General features: G+C 43.7%; 1 protein-coding gene across 2 annotated transcripts in view; it reads right to left on the reverse strand.

Annotated features, from left to right (window-relative positions):
- Positions 1–24,464, reverse strand: part of tnfrsf21 (tumor necrosis factor receptor superfamily, member 21) — a 49,305-nt gene that overhangs the window by 22,104 nt on the left and 2,737 nt on the right. Inside the window, exons 1-3 of one of the 2 annotated variants that reach the window (XM_079180520.1) lie at positions 22,157–22,225; positions 5,018–5,735; positions 1,896–2,477 (exon numbers count right to left, since the gene is read on the reverse strand). In XM_079180520.1, the coding sequence (XP_079036646.1) occupies positions 1,896–2,477; positions 5,018–5,720 (1,285 nt within the window). In that variant the 5' untranslated portion in view covers positions 5,721–5,735; positions 22,157–22,225. Of the gene's footprint in view, positions 1–1,895; positions 2,478–5,017; positions 5,736–22,156; positions 22,226–24,464 lie in introns of those variants that run through there. The other variant, XM_079180519.1, reaches the window with a different exon arrangement.

The raw sequence follows: 24,464 nt of genomic DNA on the forward strand, positions 1-24,464 counted from the left end.
TACTCTACCTGTTGATAGCCACAGTGTCAACAGACGGGCACTGAAGACGAGTGCGGGGGGGGGGGGGGGGGTGTAACAGTAGTAATAGGGAGAGAAGTGAAATCCCAAATTTCCAAAACAAGAATCAGACAGAGGACGTTAAATGAGGCACATAGAAGAGGCAAATAGAGGATGTAAGCTAGCTGGAGACAGGAAGAGGTCAAAAATAAAGCTTAGTGAGTGAAACATAAGAGGAAGAAACAACACGATTTGAGCGAAACAACAAAACAGGAAGAAAAAATGTTCAGAAATAAAAGGTACAAAGAAATGACAAAGGAAGAGAGAAGCAACTAAGAACAAGGAGTTACAACAAGACAGGTAAGTGGAGGGAATAGAAACCAAGATGAAATTGGAGAACTGAGAGCAGTGATGCAACCTGGGTGTGTGTGTTGGGGTTAGATGGTAGTGACAGCAGGGTGGTACTACAACAGGGTCACGTCCTTGCTTATGTAACCACTGGCCTCCACGCCATGTGCTGCGCGGCACAATCGATTGGATCAGAAACCCACAGTGGCTCGATGGCATCAACTGAAGGCTCTACACGGCTCGGGAGCAGAACTAAACGCATGTCACCACACCCGAATGGTACCGTGTTTGCTGCGGATGTAGACCATGTAGAACCACTAGTCCTGAGATTACAGAACATCACGGCAGGTTACTGCTACGACACGTTCTTTGAGGGCATATGCCTTACAAAATAACAGGGATGTCATAATGCTACTGACATTGTCATAAACATGATGTCATACACTGTAGGTGTATTACAGTAGAGTTAGTTGAAAGCCCAGTGCGTTGACATTAGACTCCACGGGGCACTGACCAACCGTCGGTACATGATGAGCTGGGAGTGATACCAGGTTGGTAGAAGTCTCATAAAGATGGTTGCTATTGAGACATGTGAGATGTTTTACAACAAAATCATACATAAACACCTTTAAAATATAGTTCTAGCTCATATAAAAATAGGACAAACTGTGAAAATGTATGTGGACAGTGGGAGGAATGTGTTGCTATCAGCTCATTCATCTCAGTGTACTCTAGTCGGATCCATTGCAGCATCTTATTTCATACTAACACCTGGAACACCAGAGTCAAGAATTTTCATTACGATGTAAATGAGAAACTATTTCGAAATACTGCGAATGTGCTTTTGAGTACCTGTTTGTTCAGGTAAACTTCCAACATGATCTATTCTCAATAAACAGATATCTGCTTATGAATGCAGAATATGTGGGCAACGGGACAAGATTTTGTTACAGGAAGCATTCTGGTTTCCGTTTGTAGTCCGAGTAGTAATAGTACCAATTGGGTAAATTGCAGGTAAACAGTCTGTTTAGAGCACAAAATAGGCGGAACACATTGGCCGAATTAATTTGGGCCAATGTGTTCCGTTGACGACGATTTTTCTTTTCAATAGCTTAGAATTAGCTTGGTAACTGGTCAATTGTGCAACAATCTGGTCGTACACGTCGTCTCTCAACTCCAACTCCATTCCCGCATTCCCAAGTTGCTTATCGGAACGTAAACAAAGACCGCAGCACGGAGTTTTGGTCCAGCTAAACCAGAACCCCCGAAAACATTGGCCATGGCACTTCAGAGGCTAAATCGTCATCAGACAATCAGCCAATGAATTCCAAGTTGAGCCAAATCTAACTCATTGTCCTAAAGTGTGGAAGGGAAAGTATAGAATCCTCTATATAGTGGATTAGCACAGCCTTATACGTCACTCCATTGAGAAAACAACCTTTGAATCTGTTCTGTTCTAGAGGCTTGTGGTGGTCCAAGACACTTTAGCAGCCTCATACACTCTTTTAATGGAATCACTCTTGTTGAAATCAAAGAAACAGCAGGCTTACCCTGTCCGTTGGAGTAGTAGATCCATTTCTCTTTGACCTGCGATGGAGGCACAGTTGATTTCTTCTGAATTGCCTTCTCTATGATGCTGCTAGGGTCCTGCATGGGGCCCTTCTTCAGCACACGAGAGCTCCGCTTCACGCTGCAGATCACAATCACCACCAGCACCAGCAGGAGCAGCAGCACTATCATCCAGGGAAGGTGCTCGTTGATGTCAAAGTGATCATGGGTGCTCGGCCTTGGGGACCCTCTGCGAGTGGGCCTGTAGTAGCTGGAGACCCCACTTCCACCACCCCCACTCCCCTGGCCGGCTACCTTGCTGATACCAACCCTGACTACCTCTGCACCCTCCAGACCCTCCACCGCACTCTTGATGGGGCCTGGCACAGGGTCAGAATTGGGTTGCAAGCGTTGGTGCTCGAAGTCCATGTGTTGCTTGGGAGCTGGGAGATGTGGAATCTGTGGGGGGTCGCGATTTGGTGGGGTGGGAGTGCCAGACAGGCTGAGGAGTAGCCCCTCTGCTTGGTGGTCTTCTCCACCCGGTTTTCCCCTCAGTTGAATGGCTGCTGACTGGCTGTAGGTGCCTGTGATGAGAGACAGAGGGATCGATGACGACGACGAAGATAGAGCAAGTAAGAGGAAGAGCGATGAGAGAGGACAGAGAGACAAGAGACGAGATAGTGCAGAGATGAGAGACAAGAAAGGGAGGGTGATCAGAGATTTGCTTTACCCAGACAATGAAAAGAGAAGGCATCACGGAAGGGAAACCTAACACTTTAATCCACGCAAGCAATCTTGCGTGGGGTATTCAAGAATAAGAATACCCCCCCCTGTGATCTCAGTCATCTGCTTCCCTGCTGACACCCTCCATCCTTGGGTGTCCACCCAGTGTATACCAAACTGAAGACCAATATTTTTGACGTTCATTGCTTGATAGTGGTGAATGAGATGGCAAATAAACCTAAATGATGGATGGAGTACAAATAGGTGGGTGTCACTCTATAGATAGGCATTAATGACTTGACAATTTTGGACCAAATGCATCCTTACTGCTGCCAGAAGGATTTTACAGCTGTCCAGGCAAGAGATGACATGTACAAGGAATTGAGTTGCACAAGGAACAGATGACAGATGCAACATGTTCACTACAAGTTAGTTGGTTGTCAATAGCCAGGTTTCTATCCAAATGTACAGCAGGTTTTAAACAAATTTCAGAAAATTGCCAAAAGAAAATTTTAAGTAATAGTTTTCCATCCACTACTGTTTTGCCAATATTAGGAGTTGGTTTTTCAAGATAAACAGCTGGTGGTATTCTCCAGTCAGGTGCAATTTAACCATTGCAGAAGAAGATGGCACAGCGAGACATAAAAAGAGCTCCAGTCAAACATTAGAAAACATGATGGAAATACGATACTTTTGGTTTGTTTCATGTATTTATTTGAGTGAAAATCTTGGTGTATTCCCTAAACAAAGTACAATCCAGCTGTACTCCTTCCCCCACACTTAGGCACAACTGTGCTCCACCTTGTACTTTCACAGCAGATGAGCTCTGAATTTGCTCACCCCAGAGTCTGCCCTTTGATTAAGCTTAAGCGAGGGCAATAGTAATCACATTTAGGCTTCCAGTGCAGGAATAATTTGAAAAAAACGTAAAAAGGAGAAAGGATTGGGATGGGCTAACTATGTCGCAGCCGAACAAATCTGTTGATGTGGGACAAGTACAATTAGGATTGTCCCAACAGCTCTTTCAGACATGGGAACAAACTGTAATGGTCAGTCAATATTGGTGCGTCATTAACTGCTGTTGATTATCGGTGTGGCTGCCATCACATCCCTGCTGCTCACTCTGTGCCCATGTACTGCTGCTAATGGGTTAGGTGTTGTATAATGCCATTAAATCATGAATGCGCTGCTGCCTGTTTTTAGGATTGTCACTTGGATGGCTGGTAATCCCTCTCATCCTTTTATCAGCAGACAGGTACACAGAGGCGGGTCTAATCCCCAAATTAGGGCTGTTGTTTTGGCTGGCAGCAAGAAGTCAACTTGTTATAGTAATAAACTAATGACATTGTTGGTCTGGACGGCGTTATCAGCTGTAACCGCCGTATGGGTGCAGTGGAGAGCGGCGGCCATGAGCCTGCCAGGGGGACACGCTCACATGCACTTCCAGGGACGTCACGAGAACTGACGGTACCCTGAACATGGCATCAGGACTCAAGACTACTAGTGTACCTTCCTCCCCGGGACAACAGAACATTTGACCTGATAATTCGACATAGTGAACAATAAATCTGTGTTGAATTGGGAGGACGGCTAGTAAAGCTATCATGATGTGCTTAAATGTATTCTTGTGAAATTAGTTTTCTTTGTGAGAAACTTTAACAAATAGTTGTTTGCTGCTATATTAATGCTCTGAATAGCATATAGAGAGAGAGCCTTTGACAGCCTTTTAAAAATGTTTCAACAGATTTATACTTTTTTTAAATCTGCGCTTCATTAAAAGTGTCAACATACTTTGAGACAAATCTGTCCATTCACTTGTTAAATGTCTATACTGACTATAGATAGTTGATTCTGAGAAATGACTGACTGAGACAAGACTGATGTAAGAGGGCTAGTAAGAGCTGAAGTATGCGTGTACTTTCCTCCTTAATTTAATTGGCATTCATGGTTAAACATTTTGAGAAACAGGCAAATATGTGAGAGTAGATAAGAAAATACCACTTATTACAGGGCTGGAAGTCAGGATCAGCCGAGCTTAGCTTAAAGGAGTGGAAGCATTACTACGCATTATTGCTGAATTTGCCAGTTGGACACTGTGGGAATCCTAAAACGAGAGACATTTGTAGGCATGGAAACAAACTGGTGGCAGCTCCCTACCTCCGGAATGTTACTATTTCTTCCTCATTCACCCTTCTTTTTTCCTACTCCCTCCCTACTTTCCCCTTTCCCTTTTGTTGTTCTTGTTCTCTGTCCTCCTCCCTCCCTCGCTAGCCTAAATCAGCCCATCTCAACAAGGTATAGCCTAAGTAGACATCACGCCACTTTTTGATGCGCTATCTTAAAAGCCATATCAAACGCAGTCATAAACAGACAGTTTTTGCATTCAATCAGTGTCTCTCACCTTTATGTGCAGGTCCAGGCATGGATGATGATGGAGTGGATGAAGAAGTCATGGGTTCCTGTACAAGCACAGCCTGTGCAGGCCCCAGTAGGGTGGTTGTGGAGACAGGCGAAGACGACGAGGAAGAGGGGGCTGCAGAAGGGGCTCCACAGACATTATCTGTCTCTTTTGTCCCTGGTGTGAGCAGCACCTGCCCCTGAGCTTGGCAGTCTGTGTGGGTCCGGCACTTCACCACCCTCGACTCCATATCTGAGAAAGTCCCCTTGGTGCACGGCTTACAGAGTACGTCCTCTGTTTCACTTCCCCGCCTTTTCACCCTGGTCCCTGGCGGGCACAGTGAGTGGGGCTTACATTCTGTGCCGCCATCCCCCAACAAAAAGCTGTTGGGGGGACATGTGCAGACTCTGTCCTGGATGGGAGTGCAGATGGTTTTCTCGACGAAGCGTCCAGGACATGGAGCTCGACAGGGATGGCATTTCTGCATCCCGTTCTCGCCCCGTGTGAAGGTGCCTTCAGGGCAGCGGCTGCACTCCCTCACGGCCACCAGGGTGCAGTGGACGGATACATAAGTGCCTGCCGGGCACTTGTCACAGACCAGGTGGGTGCCCGAGTCTGGGTCGGTGTGCTGATAGTGGCGGGGTGAGAGGATGGATTGGTCAGCTGGGCTGGTTGTGGTCAAAACCCGAGCTGAGATGTCAACCATCACTGCACATAAGAGCTGAGAGGAAAAGAAAGTGTGGAAGTTAAAGAGAAATAAAAATAGGCAATAGTATTTAGATAGAAGAATATCTCTATGCAATGTGACTGAAGGCCCATTAGAGCTGGGTATAATTATACCAGCACCCTCAAGTAATACCGATACTAATAGAGTTCTTCAATTGATTCCTTTTTTTCTACTTCATTCGATACCTATCATGTGAATGGATGCATTCAGTTGCGTAAAATGCCAAAACCACTCAACTTCAACATGCCACAGCATCACACTATACTGCATCTTGCTGTTGTAACTGCCGGCAGGCCAATCACATGTCGCATTGAAACGGGGGAATTCTTGCAGTGATTGGCTGCAAGCTAAACCATACAGATACACTGGTGTAGGTACTGAGGCAGGTATTGTTTGACTGAAGAGGTTTGAGTACTACTTGGTACTGGGTTATTATAGTACAAGTATAGTATATAGTATAGTACATAGAGCCCCATGTTCCACAATACCTACAATACGGTCAGGGGTCGGCAACCTTTACTATCCAAAGAGCCATTTTGCCCTATTTTCCACCAAATAAAATTTGTCTGGAGCCGCAAAAGCTATTTGATATCACAGCTTATAAAGTTTTATATCTAGTTATATTATATATACAAAAACTATAGTTTGTTGTATTTATGAAATTATAGAACAAGTATAAAGACAATTCGTGACATTTTATTGCTATTGTCAGTGACAGTATCACCTTTGAAAGATTGTCCACTGTGCAAAAATTAAAATTAAAATAAACGTTATTTATTTTATATTTTGTCAAAGCCTCTCAGGCCATGTCTACACTACTCCGTTTCCATTTGAAAACGCATGTTTTGCTACGTTTACACTGAGCGTCCACACTACGCTGGAGTTTTCACAGCACCGAAAACGGAGGAGTTTGAAAACAATCCCAAAGACGGATACATTTGGAAACTCCGAGGTTGCTTTGTCATGTGGACGCCGTAAATGCATACATTTGGAAACGATCACGTGTTTGCTACTTGATTGGCTCTTAGCAGTCACGACGTGTCCTTCCCTGGTTTGTCACACCCCATCATGTGACCCTTACCTGGAAATTCACAAACAACAACAGCCTTGATTACCGATCAACTACCAGGTTAATTCAACATGAACAACTGGTTACAGGTGTCGCTAACCTTGTTAACGACACCTTTCTGTCTTTACTAGCATTTTTGCGGAGGAAGCAGCTGTTATTGGAGCGATTAGCAAGCGGCGTGATCACGCCGCTGGTAGACGTCCGACTTCAGACGTCTGCTCCGTACGTCTGAAGTCACGGTTAGCGGCTTTGAGGACGATGGACACAAAACGGAGGACTTTCCTTTCCTTAATAATGTTATTTTTGTACTATTGTGAAGTCCACAGATGAAATGTAAAGGAACAAAAGCAGTAGTTGCTCTCCAGTAGGACAGAGACTTCAGACACCAGCAGAGCTACGAATGAGAACAGAAACAATGAAACCGAGGAAAGGAGTGAGAGACGTGTGATGACCACATTTATGACCCATAATCTAGTAAATCTTTATGTGTAAGTGTTGATTTTAAAGTAAATTTGATGTGAGAAAGAGAGATAGAGCAAGTCCCGCAGCGCTGTAACTAAGTCTGAAAAATAAAACGTCTAAAACTTTCCACTAAATGTGTCTGTTTGAGTTTATAGAGGAAGATTTTAGAGAAGATCTTAAGTATCAAACATCATTTCATTTTTAAAGACTACTTTATTACTCTGTCGTATTTGTTTTAACGAAGCAACCAATCTACTTCCGGTTTACATCGGCACACACCCGCATGCCCAGTGTACGTGAATAGTCTCGTGTAATTCGTTTTCAGGCGTTTTAGTCTGGACGGAGATCATTTAGAAAACGATGCTGAAAACTCTGTTTTAAAACGGAAACATATTAGTGTGGATGTAGCCTCGGGGAGCCGCAACAGAGGGGCTGAAGAGCCGCATGCGGCTCCGGAGCCACGGGTTGCCGACCTCTGCCCTAGGTGAACGCAAGTCCAGAATGTACTCTCCGTTTAGGAAAGTTGCACGCCGTTTCTCCAAATGATTACTCTAAATGGTTCTTCCCCCTGGGAGCATGAATGCTTAGAGCCGTGTTAATGTACCAAAATGCCAAAATACGACCAAACTCACAAGGGTTTAATCCTCCAGGGAACATGAGAATCCACAGCAAATATCAAGGAAAAGTGTCTGTCAGTTATCTTGTGTAAAATGTTAAAATAAGGAGCAAGTGCATGCAAATCCCATTATGGTCACGATCCTCCAAGCCATAATCCATAATAAACCAAAAGCAGAAATCACATTTTATTGCCAAAGGGTAGAGCTTGAAGAGCAATCAAGAGCAGACCGACATTAGTAGTAATCCTTATTCCTGAATAACCACAGATTGAATAATAAGCTGACCACAAGTTCTGAAGAGCGTTTAGTTCTTGATCAAAGGGGCTGAACAGATGGCTGGATTGATTGGACAGACAGATGGGACAGCTGGCTGGATGGAGCAAGCGACAGAAGGACCAAGAGCGCCCCATCCCAACCTAACTGAGACTCCTTCTCACTCTCGTTTGCCCACATACATTTTTGTTGATGTTGGATTTGTACGCTGATCAGGTCACGAATTAGGACCCACAACACCAAAGCATTGACACATCCAATCAAACTGTTTCCAGACGCACAGTGAGCAAGACTAATGCTCAGATTTCTCATTGTAGGATTTGGTATCAAACATCATGGGCCAGGCTGGCAGAGATGAGTGTGTTTTGGGTTACATGGATTCTGGAAAGTCCCATTACCAGTGCTGCCATTTAGGTTCCCAATGTATGAGTCTGCTTTGATGAAATTTGTCGGAAAATACCCATTTAATCCAGCCTCATTTCATGACTCATCCCGTCCCCCTCTTCATTTGAGTTGCTAACAGTGCACATTCACTTTACAACCACAAATGAGACTTTTAACAGACAAACAGTATGAGTCTGGCTTTCCTCGTGTGTGTGTGTGTATTTCTGGCTCCCCTCTCACCTCTGCTGGGAAGCTGACAGCTCACTGGGTTTAGGGGAATAATCCACACATGTCTCAAGTTTACACACACACACACACACACACACACACACACACACACACACACACACACACACACACACACACACACACAAAGTGATTGAGTCATGTCAGAGCAATAACTTCAGGCAGCCACCTCTCCAATAATGCTGGAGGGCTGACTTTGCTGATCCGAGTCTGTGGCTAATGTCAACGTTTGACTACACTGTATCAGCCCAATGATAGCGTGACCCAACAGACATGTGGTGACGAGAAGGAAAATGAGCCTTGGGAGGGATAATTGCTCATTTTACCTTGTGTATTGTGTCGTAGTGAAAGACCATTGTTTGTTTGCCTTATGACCATAGACTGTATATAAGAAGTGGACGTAGTCGGCGTGACTTCACCCATTGGTTTGAGGCCTACGATTTTGAAGCCTTGAGTTTGGAATCAGCATCTTGGTATTTAGCTGTCGCCATCTTGATTTTTGGTCGCCGCCATCTTGGTTTCTTGCAACCAGAAGTGACATGTGAGGGTGGAGCTAGGTAAAACGCTGAAAAGAGACTTTTTAGGCAAGTTCAAAGACGGAAACACGGACAACCACCACACATCAATCCAATTCTTTATCGATTGATTGCTGATAAATTGTTGTGTAGAAAAGAGTACATACTGGCCCGTCACCAGACTAACTTTTTTTACCACACTCCCAATACTTCCCTCTACTTTGTTATTATCATCTATAGTATTCAACTGCATAACAACACAATTCAAATTATTAGGAGATGTATGATTGTATTTTCATTTAAATATTCTTGGTATTAGTAGTCTCAATGATGCATTCGAAGCTGTTCAGAGCTAGTGTTAGGAAGTTAAACAGGTCAAAATGAACTGTCCAAAAGTTTCTCCCTAAAAACAAAATTGTCTTTACATTTGAACGCCAACATAACGTATAATTTATATTTGCCTAGTACTCATTTTTACTGAATAGAGCTTGAACGCATCATAAAGTAACTCAATGCAACCTCCGATATCATTGGCTGTTAGCTCTGTTATTTAGCCAAGCAGGACTGTGCTGCCCACTAGCCGCTAACAGCTAACGTTAACTAGCTCTCCTCCTGCCGATTTCAACATGGATGACTTGTTCACAATGTAGCATTATCAATAAAGATGATCGATTTCCATCCCTACCAACATACTTCAAGGCCTAACGGGTACTCTGCCATGTCTCACAGCCAAGTCACGCCGAGAATTTACGACTCTACGATTGTCTGATCCGACACAGAAGTGGAAGAAGAGGACACACAGCGACAGACGGTATGAGAGAAGCACAAACGAGGATGGAGACGGGTGGATCTGTGCAAAAATGTGTGTCTATGAGTGTTCTTCCCTTCCCCGAGTGTGTGTACTCAGACAAATGTGAATGAAGATTAGCAGCCCTTCTGTGCAGAAGCAACAGTTCTGCTGGGTTTGAAGTGATGTACTGAGGGGAGAATTTAGCTGATGATGCACATGAATGTTGGTCATCCATGAGCACTGAACAAAAGCATTTCTTTAGGGTCATACCAGTAAAGCATCACTGCATCATGTTTCCTTCAGAAGAGGAGAGGTTAAGAGGCCAATAAACTGGCCCCACGTACAAATCAAGAATTGTGTTTTTTAATTATTTGGACACCATGATTTAATCCACCGCAGAGAAAATCAAGACATCAAGGAGGATAACAGGATATAAAGAAACTTTTCCCACAAACTTCCCTTCATTAAACAATCAAAAGAAGACAAACTTGTAATTAGTGCTAATAAGAATAAAGCAGTCCATTCTTTTGCCGCTCCGTTGCCCTTTCACCGCACACCACCCATTCGGCTCTTTGTGCTCGTTCCCAGAACCCTCATCCATAAACATCAGAGGAGCATGTTCTCGACATGCTGCTCATAACTCTGCACGTCGATGTGAATGAATGCTTTGATCCTACTGACGCAACATTGGCTGTGACGCTGGTAGAGGACGCACGCAGCAGTGAATGGGAACATTCTGCTTGTTTACGGGACAACGGACGGTCCCCTCTCCGTCTGCTCTTTTTGCTCGTTTGTAGAGTTGTATTCTTGAAATAGCATGCCCTCATCGACGTTACCGTAATTGAGGTGCATCAAGAGAAGACGTGCTAGTATTAAACAGGAACTTCACAGGACCCTTGCTTTCGAGACTGAACCCGAGGTGCAGATTTTTGGTTTTGTGTGGGGAAGCGGGCTCATAGAAAAATAACAGGCCATTCCCAAAAGTCAACAAAAGGAGCTTAATAAGTCATTTTATAGGTAAACATTCTCATTCCAAAGCCTGAAACATACTTCTGCATCTGCAAGTTCATGAACAAATGGTACTGCACAGTAGACTTTGCTGTCTTGCCAAGAGTTAGATGAGAAGATTGATACCACTTACATGTATGTATGCTAACAATGAAGCAGGTGGTTAGCTTAGCTTAGCGTTATGTCTGGAAGCAGGGGGAAACAGCTAGCCTGACTTTGTTTAATGGCAAAAAAATGTATCTTCCCATAACCACCTCTAAAACTCACAAATTATTATCTGCCAGGAGATTATGTATATGGTCGTGTGTGCTCACGCGTGTCTGTCTGTCAACAGCTTATCTCGCATACTGCTGGACCATACAGCCTAACATCATGCTCATTCATGGCTTCATGGTCAAGGACCTCTCATGGTTGCAGCGAATGCCACTTTTCTCAAACATATTTTATAGACCAGTGATTCTCAAAGTGGGGTCCATGGCACGCTGTCAGGGGCCCCACAAAAATAATTTGCTTTAAATGATAAAATGGTGCTGTGTCATTAAAAAGTGTATATCTACAGATGAGGACCACCAATAAAACGTCCATTACTCCCACCCACATTAGCTTTGGGCCAGTGGTCTGATGTGTGCAGCAGTAAGGTCATTATTTTTAAGTTGAGTTACTTGAAAATGAGTGCAACGCTGACCCCCAGCCGCTAGCCTGCGCCCACAGATACAGTGGGGGAATACAGTAAGTAAGTACGTTTTTGGATGGTGTGTTTGGCTGACGTCTAACAGCTAACAGAACAACCAGTGCTAAAAGTGCTATGTGGGCAGACAGCTTGATGAGTTTTATTTTGGTTTTGGGCAAGATAACATGAAATGTCTTATCCATGGACTTTGAGCCGATTGCTTCCATACATCGCCGCTTGTTTTTGAGTTTGAATGAAGTACGTTTTACGACGTCTCAAAGCCCATTGGTGTCTTGACGTATTATGGATTTTATTCATTCAATCACACAAAACAGCTGTGGTGGTTGCAGACACAGCTGGCGGATATCTGTGCTCTCTCTAGTTTGTTTTGGGTTTTTTCGTTTACTCAGCACAGTCTACAATGAAATGAAGTTAGTTTCAAGTTATATTTTGACCAGCTGGACTTTTTTATTTTCATTTTAGCAAATCAGCAACGGTAACCCCCAAGAGCCCCACTCTCTGCAACTTCGCACATAGATGTCCATTATTAATCATATATTTTATTCATATTCATATATTATATTTTCTACACGGTACCTTGTCCCACCCATTTGGTGTTACTTTACCCAGTGTTTATATGCAATGATGCATTTTCTTCTCCCTTTCAATGTAATACAACATTATGATATTTGAAGCCAACGGAAGACAGGACAACCAAAGGAAGCAACACATGCTATTCCACCCAGCTAACGTCATTCTGTGTGCGTCTCTGTGGCTTGAGATGAAGCTGTTTGGGAAGCAGACTGACCTAAGACGACCCAGCTCCGTCTGCAGCTACGATTCTAAGCCAATGAGGGTAACTACTGCGACGGCTGCCATTCAGCGCGTCAGGGAGGGAGTGCAGAAAGCTAACGTGCAGCAAACCAGAGGCTCATATTCTGAGACGGTGAGCGTGTCTGGTTGTGCCTGTAAGCACCACTCCCTCCCAATCAGACATATGCAACCACTCTTTTGTCACTGCAGCCATTAGGAAAATAAAATGCCAACAAAGACACAAAAAAGCAGAAGATGGAAACAAAGTGCAGCGCTGGCACTTTGTCTGTACACAACTGCCTACACACACACACACACACAGGACAGACAGGCTCTCTACACAGCCACCTCTGCAGCTCAGCAAAGCATGAATCAATTTCAGTCTCAGTGCTGCCAGCCTTCCTCTTATTATGCCAACTTTGTCTCTGTGTCTTGCCGCACTGCCTATAAACTACATCGTCTGCCCGGTGCACAGGCCGAGCAGCCAATCAGACAGCCAGACGCAAGGCGATGGGACAAGAACTGGGCTATGCCGTTATCCCTCTTGGCTCCCACGCCGGTGTGTCCAGCACTGCGGTCCCTGTCACTGCTAACACTGCTGGTTTCCTTTTCCATCCCATTTGTTGTGAGAGCATCAGAAAAGTCTGGATGTCTCCCCCTCTGTTGCATTGATTTTTGACCATTATTGATTGTTTCCACGTTATGGAAGTGCATTAACAAATTGCTGCAGTACCCCTTAACATCTTCAGACCCACCGGCCCGCCAGCGGGTTTGGGGTTAAATTATGATAAACAATGTTTTGGATGATGGTTAAAGGTTTTATAGTCACCAAAAAGTGCCAATGTGCTTTGACTCACTTCTGTGTCACGGTAAAACAAACAGAAGCATTTCGATGACTATAAAAAGTTTAACAATCATTACAAATATTGTTGATTATTATTTAACCCTAAACCCTAAACCCCCAGCAGGCAGGGGGGGTTAAGAGATGTATTTTTGACAGTCTCCTACTAGACAAAATGTGCATTATTTGCTATTGCCACTTGGAACGAAGCTTTTTGAACGGAGCTACATCGAGCTCTAGATGTTGTTTACTAACTGACTTACACATTATAGTAGCTTTAATAAACAGTCCCCATATTGTGATGGGTAAAAACCATAAAGTGTATTTAAGGAGTTGACGTAGTCACCGTGACGTCACCCATTTGTAACCCTCTGATCCAGAAACTATTTTTAATTACGTAGCCAATCACGGACCGCCAGCTGCCATAAATATCCGGGTCAATATTAGGTCACTTCCTGTTTACCTTTGGTTCAGCCGGACGGCATCTGAGCAGCAGCGGCTACGATCGGTGTCGTAACTAGACCGTGTGGGTTTGCGCACTAAATCTGCAGTCAGCGGTGAGTAGAACAAAGACTAAATGTAATCTCCAGCTGGCTTAACATTTAGCTAGCTCCCGCTAGCTTAGCGCTTAGCGCTTAGCATAGCTGGGTTAATATTTGATTATGGAGGTTTGTTTATTTTAGCCCTGTAATTATTTTGGGTTTCTTTTTGTTTAAGCAATTCAATTCATTCTGTGCAGTTGTTAAAACCTGTTGATAATTAAGTGACTGATGTCTTAATATGATTTTCAACATGACAGATATTTGTATTTATCCTTTAAAAGTTCATGTTCATTTATCATTCCTTGTGGCCTTTTAGGTCAGGTTTTTGTGACCGAGTTCCGGAGCACGTAAAGGTTTGGATGGCGAGCTACAAATGGAGATTCCTTTGGACCACAATTCCTTTTCCTTCCCACAAGAGGTGTGGTAGGAACAAACTAAACTGATTCGATGAACTATATGAGAAACTAACTGAACGGAGAACAATATGAGAAACAACCTGAACGGAGACTCTATGAACTATATGGAAAATGAACTGAACTGACCTTTCTGAAACGTTGTTTATTTCTTTTGTATGTAATTAATTTTTGTTTGGAATATAATCACAATACAACTCTTAGTCAAACTTATCTGTGACTCAGTGGTGGTTCCTTTAGCGAGCATTGGGCTCCGTAGACAAACCTAGAATCTATAACTGTTTACAACTGGTCCTTAAATTCCTTTTATACCTTAAAAGAAGAAGCACATGTTACAAAAGTGGCGAGCTAGCTAGGAGCCCAATATGTGTGGAACCATTGTTATGTGGTCTTGATAAGTTTGTGCTAAATGAGTATTGGTTACCAAGATGGATTACGTTCAGCAGTCTGGGGTGGATGTAACTAGGTCTGTGATTATTAGTGGTGGTACCAGTACAGATACCGAAGGGGAAATTATTGAGTGTCTAAAACGATATGGGTCTATTAGGAAAGTTATTCCAATTGATGATTCCAGCAGTAGATATCACAAAAACCTGATCGTTGAATTTTCAACTAGTTCTGCTTTAGTAGCTTTAGGGCCGCTGTTGCCGTACACACATCCTTCACAGGATGAGCCAGATGTTATTTTTTGCGTAAATGCGCTAACAGATGAGTATACAGCTGCAATCAGTGGTAGCTGTACAACAAACTACCTTAATGAGTTAAAACAACTAGCTAAGGATAGTGGAAAACACTTTGAAGAAATATTAAAGGACATGATGAGTAGAATTGGTGAGGAACTGGAGGAGCGAAGAAGTACTAGCAGTGACAATGAAGAGGAGCCATCAGTTCTAATATTGGACCCCGCACTACCACAAGGATCGGTGCTTGGCCAGCAACCAAATTCGCGAGTCCCAAATACCAGAAGAACTGTCTCTCTCTCTGTAGATGAATTAAACCCACCTGGCATACAAAAAGTTGTGGTTGAACATATTGTGAGAAATGAAGACATAAGTGCTCACTCACTGTCTCCACTCCGACTCCGTTCTTTTTCTGGGAGATGTCCGAAACCCAGTAATGAAACAGACTATGAAACTTGGCGCTCTCACATTGAATTACTTCTCACTGATCCTAGTCTGTCTGCGTTGCATGTCTCCAGAAGGATTTTGGAGAGCTTGTTGTCCCCTGCAGCTGATGTCGTCAAAGGCCTTGGTCCGGATGCCTTGCCGACTGTCTACCTACAGGTTCTTGATTCAGCCTTTGCTACTGTCCAAGATGGAGAGGAGCTTTTTGCTCAATTCCTAAGTACACTTCAGGACCCGGGTGAGAAACCCTCAGCCTACCTCCAGCGACTGCAGCTCAATGGGACTGCCGTGGTGAAAAGGGGAGGCATTCAAGTAAGGGAAATGGATAAACATCTAATTAAACAATTCTGCCGTGGATGTTGGGATAACACAGTCATTGCAAACCTACAACTTGAACAGAGAAAAAGCAATCCTCCGTGCTTTGCAGAGTTATTACTTTTGTTGCGCACAGAAGAAGACAGGCAACTATCAAAAGAGAGCCGCATGAAGAAACACATGAGCTCATCCAAGCAACGAATTAATTTGAGTTCGCAAACCGCTTGTGCTTGTGGTGCAAAAACAGAGTACGATTCAAATGTAATCGAGGATCTCAGGAAGCAAATGAACAAGTTGCAGAGCCAACTAACAGCCTTGATTTCTGAGAGGAAGACACACTCTGCACCAAGGCATGAACCGTGTCAAGTAAATGCATCGAAGTCTAGAGCTGCAAGAACTGTCGTACCAAAACAGTTAACTAAACCAAAGCCTTGGTACTGTTTTAAGTGTGGCGAGGATGGTCACATCTCCACACAATGCATTAATGCAGCCAACCCAGCTCTGGTGATGTCAAAACGAAAGGCGTTACAAGAAAAACAACACATGTGGAATGTGAAGAACACTTCCTTCAATCCATCAAACTAAGTGCAGCTTTTGCGGAGGGACAGACAGAGGCTGCAGTGAAACAATGTCCCAGAAAATGGCCTCCATCACAGTCTACTTCATATCTGTGCAAGTTACCAAAAGGACTCATTGGCACCAAAAGCACAGCACAAGTGGAGATGAAAGGAACATTATTCAATTGTTTATTGGATACGGGTTCACAGGTGACTACAGTCCCACATTCTTTTTACTGTAGTCATCTATCTGATCAAGAAATCAAACCTTTAATGAATATCCTGGAAGTGGAGGGGGCTAATGGTCAAGCTGTGCCATATATGGGCTACATTGAGCTTGATGTTGCTTTTCCACCTGAGTTCCTTGGTACATCAGTTGATGTACATACTCTTGCCTTGGTGGTGCCTGATGTTAGGACGTCGCAGTCTCCTGTGCTTATTGGCACTAACACACTTGATGTCCTTTATGAGAAATACGTTGAAGACAACCTATCGGTTAGTCACCCGCTTCCTTATGGATACAGAGCAGTGTTGAACATTCTGGAATTTAGACATAAACAGACACTTAACAGTCATCATGGCATTATCCGGATGCATGGGAAAACCTCTCAAACTATTCCGGCAGGAAGAACTGTTGTTGTGGAAGGGATTGCAGCTACACACTCTTGGCAGTCAGAAAGAGATGTCATTATTGAGCATCCATCCTCCTTCCCCTTGCCTGGTGGGTTGATGGTCAAGTCATGTCTTATTGATTTTCCCAGGTTTCAGCCATGTCAAGTGCCGGTTGTCATAACCAATGAATCTGATCATGACATCATCATCCCTGCTAGATCTGCTATTGCAGAGATGAGTGCAATTCAGACTATAATTTCCAAGGAACAAATGGTGACTAACCCAGTTAAATCCGATCATACATCCCCAAAGCCACATATGAGTTTCAACTTTGGCGACTCACCACTCTCACCTGAATGGAAAGATCGCATTACAACAAAACTCAGCAGTATTCCAGAAGTTTTTTCCAAACATGATCTTGATTTTGGCAGAACTGATAAAGTGACTCACCACATCAAACTTACAGATGAAACCCCGTTCAAGCACAGACCAAGACCTATTCATCCCCAAGACATTGACGCTGTCCGTAAACATCTTCAAGAACTCCTTGAATCCGGAGTGATTCGAGAATCTGAATCTCCCTTCGCGTCACCTATCGTGGTGGTGAGGAAAAAGAACGGCAGTGTGCGACTTTGTATAGATTACCGGAAGCTGAACTTGCAAACCATCAAAGATGCTTATGCTCTACCTAAACTGGAGGACACTTTCACAGCACTATCTGGATCCAAGTGGTTCTCAGTACTCGACCTAAAATCGGGTTACTATCAAATTGAAATGGAGGAAGCAGACAAACCTAAAACTGCCTTTGTATGTCCCTTAGGATTCTGGGAATTTAATCGCATGCCACAGGGGATAACTAATGCACCAAGCACTTTCCAACGTCTTATGGAGAAATGCATGGGAGAAATGAACCTGAAGGAAGTCCTTGTCTTCATTGATGACTTGATTATTTTTGCACCCACCTTAGAAGAACATGAAGCAAGGCTAATGAAAGTGCTGGATCGGCTAAAGGAGTTTGGCCTAAAACTGTCTGTGGAGAAGTGCATATTCTTCCAATCATCGGTTCGTTACCTTGGACATGTGGTTTCCAGAAATGGTGTGGAAACTGACCCGGAAAAGATTGCTACCCTCACGACATGGCCAGTACCTAAAACCTTGAAAGAACTGAGGTCGTTTCTTGGCTTCGCTGGGTACTATAGAAGGTTTGTAAAGGATTTTTCTGCTATTGTCAAACCTCTTCATAACCTTACCTCTGGGTATCCACTAACACAGAAGAAATTTAACCCAATAATGAAACCAGGACAATACTTAAACCCCAAAGAGCTGTTTGGTGGTCGATGGACATCTGCTTGTCAACAGGCTTTTGAAGCCATAATTCAGAAACTCACTACTGCACCAATTCTCGCTTTTGCTGATCCTCAAAAGCCTTACCTTCTGCATACTGATGCCAGCTCCACTGGTCTTGGAGCTGTGTTATATCAAGAACAAGACGGAAAAGACAGAGTCATTGCTTATGCCAGCAGAGGGCTATCTCGTAGCGAATCCCGTTATCCTGCTCATAAGCTTGAATTCCTTGCTCTCAAATGGTCAGTGACAGAAAAGTTCAATGACTATTTGTATGGAAATCATTTTACAGTGGTAACAGACAACAACCCACTTACTTACCTCCTGACATCTGCTAAACTGGACGCAACCAGTTACAGGTGGCTTGCTGCACTATCCACTTTTTCCTTTAAAATACTGTATCGTGCTGGCAAGCAAAGTGCCGATGCAGATGGGCTCTCTCGCAGACCTCATGGTGATCTGTCGGATGATGCTAAGTCTAAGAAAGAGAGCGAGCGAATTGGGAAATTCATTAAACATCATCTGTCTGACCCTGCTTTAGTCTCTATGGATCAACACACCATTCAGGCTATCTGTGACAGACAGCTCATTTATAGTGCAACTATAGATTCTAATAACGAAAAGTTGGCCCTTGTTCAATCACTTTCAAATTCCATTGATGCACTTCCTGACAGTTTTGTGAATGACAGTCAGTTTGGAACCTCCATCATGTCTCCGCTTACAGCAGCTGAGATGGCTGTAAAACAGCGGGCAGACCAAACCATCAGACATGTCATATCGCAATTGGAAGATGGAAGGACACCACCTCCTACGTTGAGAAATGAACTTCCTGATCTGCCTCTCCTCCTTCGAGAATTAAAACGATTGGAGCTCCAGAACAACATTCTTGTTAGGAAGAGGCAAATGGGATCTCACTGCACTTATCAACTTGTGCTGCCGCAGGAATTGCGACACCAAGTACTGACCAGTCTACATGATCAGTTGGGTCATATGGGAATCGAAAGAACACTGGATCTGGTTCGAACCAGATTCTATTGGCCAAGAATGTCTGCTGATGTTTACAAGAAGATAAAAACTTGTGAAAGGTGTGTCAAAAGGAAATCCCTACCTGAGAAAGCAGCACCCCTTGTAAACATAAAAACAACAAGACCTCTGGAACTTGTTTGCATGGATTTCTTATCACTGGAACCAGACAGAAGCAGAATCAAGGACATTCTTGTAATCACAGATCATTTCACAAAGTATGCAGTGGCCATTCCCACACCCAATCAAAAAGCCAAGACAGTCGCGAAATGTCTATGGGACAACTTTCTCATTCACTATGGAATTCCGGAAAAACTTCACAGTGATCAAGGACCAGACTTTGAGTCGTGGACTATAAAGGAACTGTGTGAAATGGCTGGAATGCATAAAATAAGGACTACTCCGTACCACCCGAGAGGAAACCCAGTTGAGCGATTCAATCGTACACTGTTGGACATGCTTGGAACCCTAACTGATCAGGACAAAACACACTGGAAGGATTTTGTGAAACCACTTGTACATGCATACAATTGCACCAAAAATGATGTCACAGGATTCTCTCCTTACGAACTCATGTTTGGACGCCAACCACGATTGCCAGTTGACCTAGCTTTTGGACTACCTGTCCATGGTCAACATACATCCCATTCACAGTATGTTAAAGATCTTAAATCTCATCTGAAAGAGAGCTACAGAATTGCAACAGAAAGTGCTGAAAAAGTCATGCAAAGAAACAAGGCCAGATTCGACAGGCATGTCACTGCCTCTGAATTAGCTGTGGGAGATCGTGTGTTGGTCAGAAATGTTCGTCTCAGAGGCAAACATAAACTTGCTGACAAATGGGAATCTGAGCCCTACATTGTTGTAAAGAGAGCTGGTAATCTTCCGGTCTACACAGTTAGACCTGAGAATAGAGGCATTCCTCTACGAACACTACACAGAGATCTTTTGCTACCTTGTGGATACTTGACTGCCCCAAAAAGTACTCTATCTGTGAAGCAAACCCCAAAACCAAACCTTCGCTCGAATCATGATCCTCCTGATGATCCTATAGATATGACCACATTCTCGGATGACGAAGAATTAACTCCGAACTACTGGTACAGTGGGCCACCCAGCTCAGAACTTGCCAGATTCACAACCATAATTGGCATTCCAACAGATTCTGTTATGGCCCCTTCCAACACAGTCCCTGCAACCTTAGAGACCCCACAACGCACAGCCGCTGATGATCCAAACCAAGGGAAGGTTACTCAGCAGCTGGCTGACTTACCTGATGCAGCCAACAGCCCAGAGGGCTCAGTCGCAACAGGAGACGCAGAACCCGAATTGATAACTAACGATGCTGCAGATGAAACAGCGTATCATCCTACAGACAATGATTCAAACCTTTCACTTGACAGTAATTACGAGGTTCCTCTAAGACATTCGACTAGAACCAGGAAGCCACCAGAGCGACTTCAGTATACAAAACTTGGACACCCAGTATTGAATACTATTCAGTCACTATTGCAGGAGTTAACTAATGTATTTACATATGCTCTAACAGCTTCCGAGGGTCCCTCCTGTGTTACACCACAGCAAGCAATTAACACCTAACCCGTTCCATGTTACGGGACGTACATGAGATTAGGGGGGGAAAATGTAACCCTCTGATCCAGAAACTATTTTTAATTACGTAGCCAATCACGGACCGCCAGCTGCCATAAATATCCGGGTCAATATTAGGTCACTTCCTGTTTACCTTTGGTTCAGCCGGACGGCATCTGAGCAGCAGCGGCTACGATCGGTGTCGTAACTAGACCGTGTGGGTTTGCGCACTAAATCTGCAGTCAGCGGTGAGTAGAACAAAGACTAAATGTAATCTCCAGCTGGCTTAACATTTAGCTAGCTCCCGCTAGCTTAGCGCTTAGCGCTTAGCATAGCTGGGTTAATATTTGATTATGGAGGTTTGTTTATTTTAGCCCTGTAATTATTTTGGGTTTCTTTTTGTTTAAGCAATTCAATTCATTCTGTGCAGTTGTTAAAACCTGTTGATAATTAAGTGACTGATGTCTTAATATGATTTTCAACATGACAGATATTTGTATTTATCCTTTAAAAGTTCATGTTCATTTATCATTCCTTGTGGCCTTTTAGGTCAGGTTTTTGTGACCGAGTTCCGGAGCACGTAAAGGTTTGGATGGCGAGCTACAAATGGAGATTCCTTTGGACCACAATTCCTTTTCCTTCCCACAAGAGGTGTGGTAGGAACAAACTAAACTGATTCGATGAACTATATGAGAAACTAACTGAACGGAGAACAATATGAGAAACAACCTGAACGGAGACTCTATGAACTATATGGAAAATGAACTGAACTGACCTTTCTGAAACGTTGTTTATTTCTTTTGTATGTAATTAATTTTTGTTTGGAATATAATCACAATACAACTCTTAGTCAAACTTATCTGTGACTCAGTGGTGGTTCCTTTAGCGAGCATTGGGCTCCGTAGACAAACCTAGAATCTATAACTGTTTACAACTGGTCCTTAAATTCCTTTTATACCTTAAAAGAAGAAGCACATGTTACACATTGGTTTGTGGACTACCATTTTGAAGCCCCGAGTTTGGCATTTTCACCGTCGCCATCTTGGCTGTTTGCAACCACAAATGACACAAAGAACCCAACAGTACAACTGAACGCTGAATAAGAAGTCTTTCATGTAACAATTAACTTTCATGAACTGAAAAACACTGTGAAAGGGTTAAAGTTCAAAGACAGAAACACGGACAGAAATGGGCCGCTGTGACTCACTGACGGAGGACAGAGTGAAGGGAGAGATCCCAGGGTGGAGCCGTCAGCCAGGCAGCTCTTGTTTACATCACACAGGCAACACTGTGGCACCGTTGCACCACTGCAGAGCAGTGATCCTGTTAAGCACACACACCCACAATACACACACACACGCAGGCACTCAGAAACAAACACCTCAACCCCCCCGACTTTGTGCAGAACGCTCTGTAATTCTACCCCCCAGGCTGCAGCCACAGGCCATCCGGAGACACGCCCAGGACCCAGTTTGCTCGTGGGCATCGGAGCAGGAGCACGACTCGATAGGTCAAATCTTTTTTTAGGTGACAGGCGTCCTAAAGCTGAACCCCTTTTTTCCACTTCCCTGTTTTTGTATGTGAGCAGTCAGACAGACGTCTGCATTTTTTGGCATGTGATGGGCCACGGCTGTGCGCCTAATTTCATCAGACAGTTGTTGTTATGACCGATGTTATGGAGGAGTGCATTTCCAAACACCAAGGCGTTCACATCATAGTAGAATTACGGTGAATAGCCAATGTCTCATGACAGTGGAGTTGGTGTGGATTGGGGCAAAGCATCTGCGACGTCACCCATCAGTTTCTGGGGGCACATTATGAATCCTTTATTTACCTTTTTAAAGATTTCCACCATCGTTTATTCAAGTACTTGAACGTCAATATTCCAATTTCGGGAAATGTCGAGTGGTGTCTGGTCAGAGCCGAGCTGGGATGGCAACCACCACATGAGAATGTGACCAACTGGAATCAAGCTAACAATGCCCTTCTTTAAAGTTACAATCTCAGAGGACTCTTATGGCGATAAGCAGTAATTGCAGGTTTGCTTTTGGATCTCACTTCTCTGAGATCGTAGCTTGTGATTCTTCCCGGAGAATGTCCCCACAGACACCCAGTCCGTAACACTGCAAACGCACAGGCTTTCATCAGTGGGCCATAGGCTCAATCCTCAATGTGTTACCTCATTCGGCGATGGAAAGCGACTTAACAGGCATTTATTTGAATGGAAATCTTCAAGATTATTGTTCTAAGCCTCAACATATCTTTTCTGAGAGTCTTACTTATGAAATTAAAACTTCTCAAGGTCCCATTTTTTCTGTGGATAAGTTTGCTGACTTTGTATTCACAGAGGGAAGTAGAGGGTTTTCCCTTTGATTTCACACAGGAGATGGGTGTACTGTATGAAACCAAGACATCATTGACTTATTTTACCTAGCTGTTAAATAACTTATTGGCCACTCAACAAAACATTCTCATTTTATCTCGATCTTTTCCGTAACCTAACCGAGTGCTTTTGTTGCGTAAGAAAACAAAGAAAGTAAGTGAACGTTGGAAGGTTATTTCTGTAAAGACACTATGCATGTAATGAGAAACATGTCTTATAAAAACCCAGATGATCAGGGTTATCTCAGCAACAAATGTATAATATATCATTTTTAACCAAAAGTTGGCATTGGGGACTTTATGGGAGACAAAAGACACTAGCGAGCTGCATTCTGGAAGTTGTAGGATCAAATGTTTTTGGAGTTTGATCCACATTAGGGACTAAAAGTCGACATATCTCAGCCTCTGCTGCTTTCTTTTTGACAATTCTTATTTTTGAATCCGTTTCTTGCAGGTCTCCCAACTTTGTGGAAGTGCCACACTAAATCACTGGAGCAGCCCTTTAATGTAGTTATTTGTGCCTTAACATCCAGCCAGGGCAGTTGCTGGTTGGGTCCAGTAAGAGCTGGTTGATTCCCTGTCGAATAAAACCACATTTCCCACAAAACCCTTCTCTTATTTCACAGCAAATGCTGCTCTTTTTCCTCATTTGTTTAAAGTGTTCACTTAGACCTCTCTAAAGAGGGTCCCGGGAGGGTTTTATGTGTGAACGCTTTTGTTATCAAAACTGCTGAATCATGACTTTTTTCTTTCTACCATCTGCTGCTGTGAGACACTGAGACACCTCCCTGTTGTACTAAATAACAACGTAATACTGGAATGATTTTAGAATACCATATGCAGCATTATTAACCACTGCCGAACATTTACAGGAACTGAGTCTTATCATGACCACAGCACACAGGACAACTTAGCCCACCCGCCTGAAACTTGATATGAGCAACAGGCGGAAGCACCTGTCTTTACATTTCTGGACGGCATGAGCGGTTAATGTGCACGTGGACGGAGGGGCCGCCGCGCCCCAAAGGAAGAGCCGCGCGTCCCGGCAGTGACCATCCGCTGCACACAAACCCCGTGACGAGGCTTAGTGACTCGTGCTTAGTGGGCAACATGCTTCACCACAGAGCAGGAAG

This window comes from Pholis gunnellus (genome assembly GCF_910591455.1).
Source record: "Pholis gunnellus genome assembly, chromosome: 19".
In the NCBI taxonomy this organism is placed as follows: domain Eukaryota; kingdom Metazoa; phylum Chordata; class Actinopteri; order Perciformes; family Pholidae; genus Pholis; species Pholis gunnellus.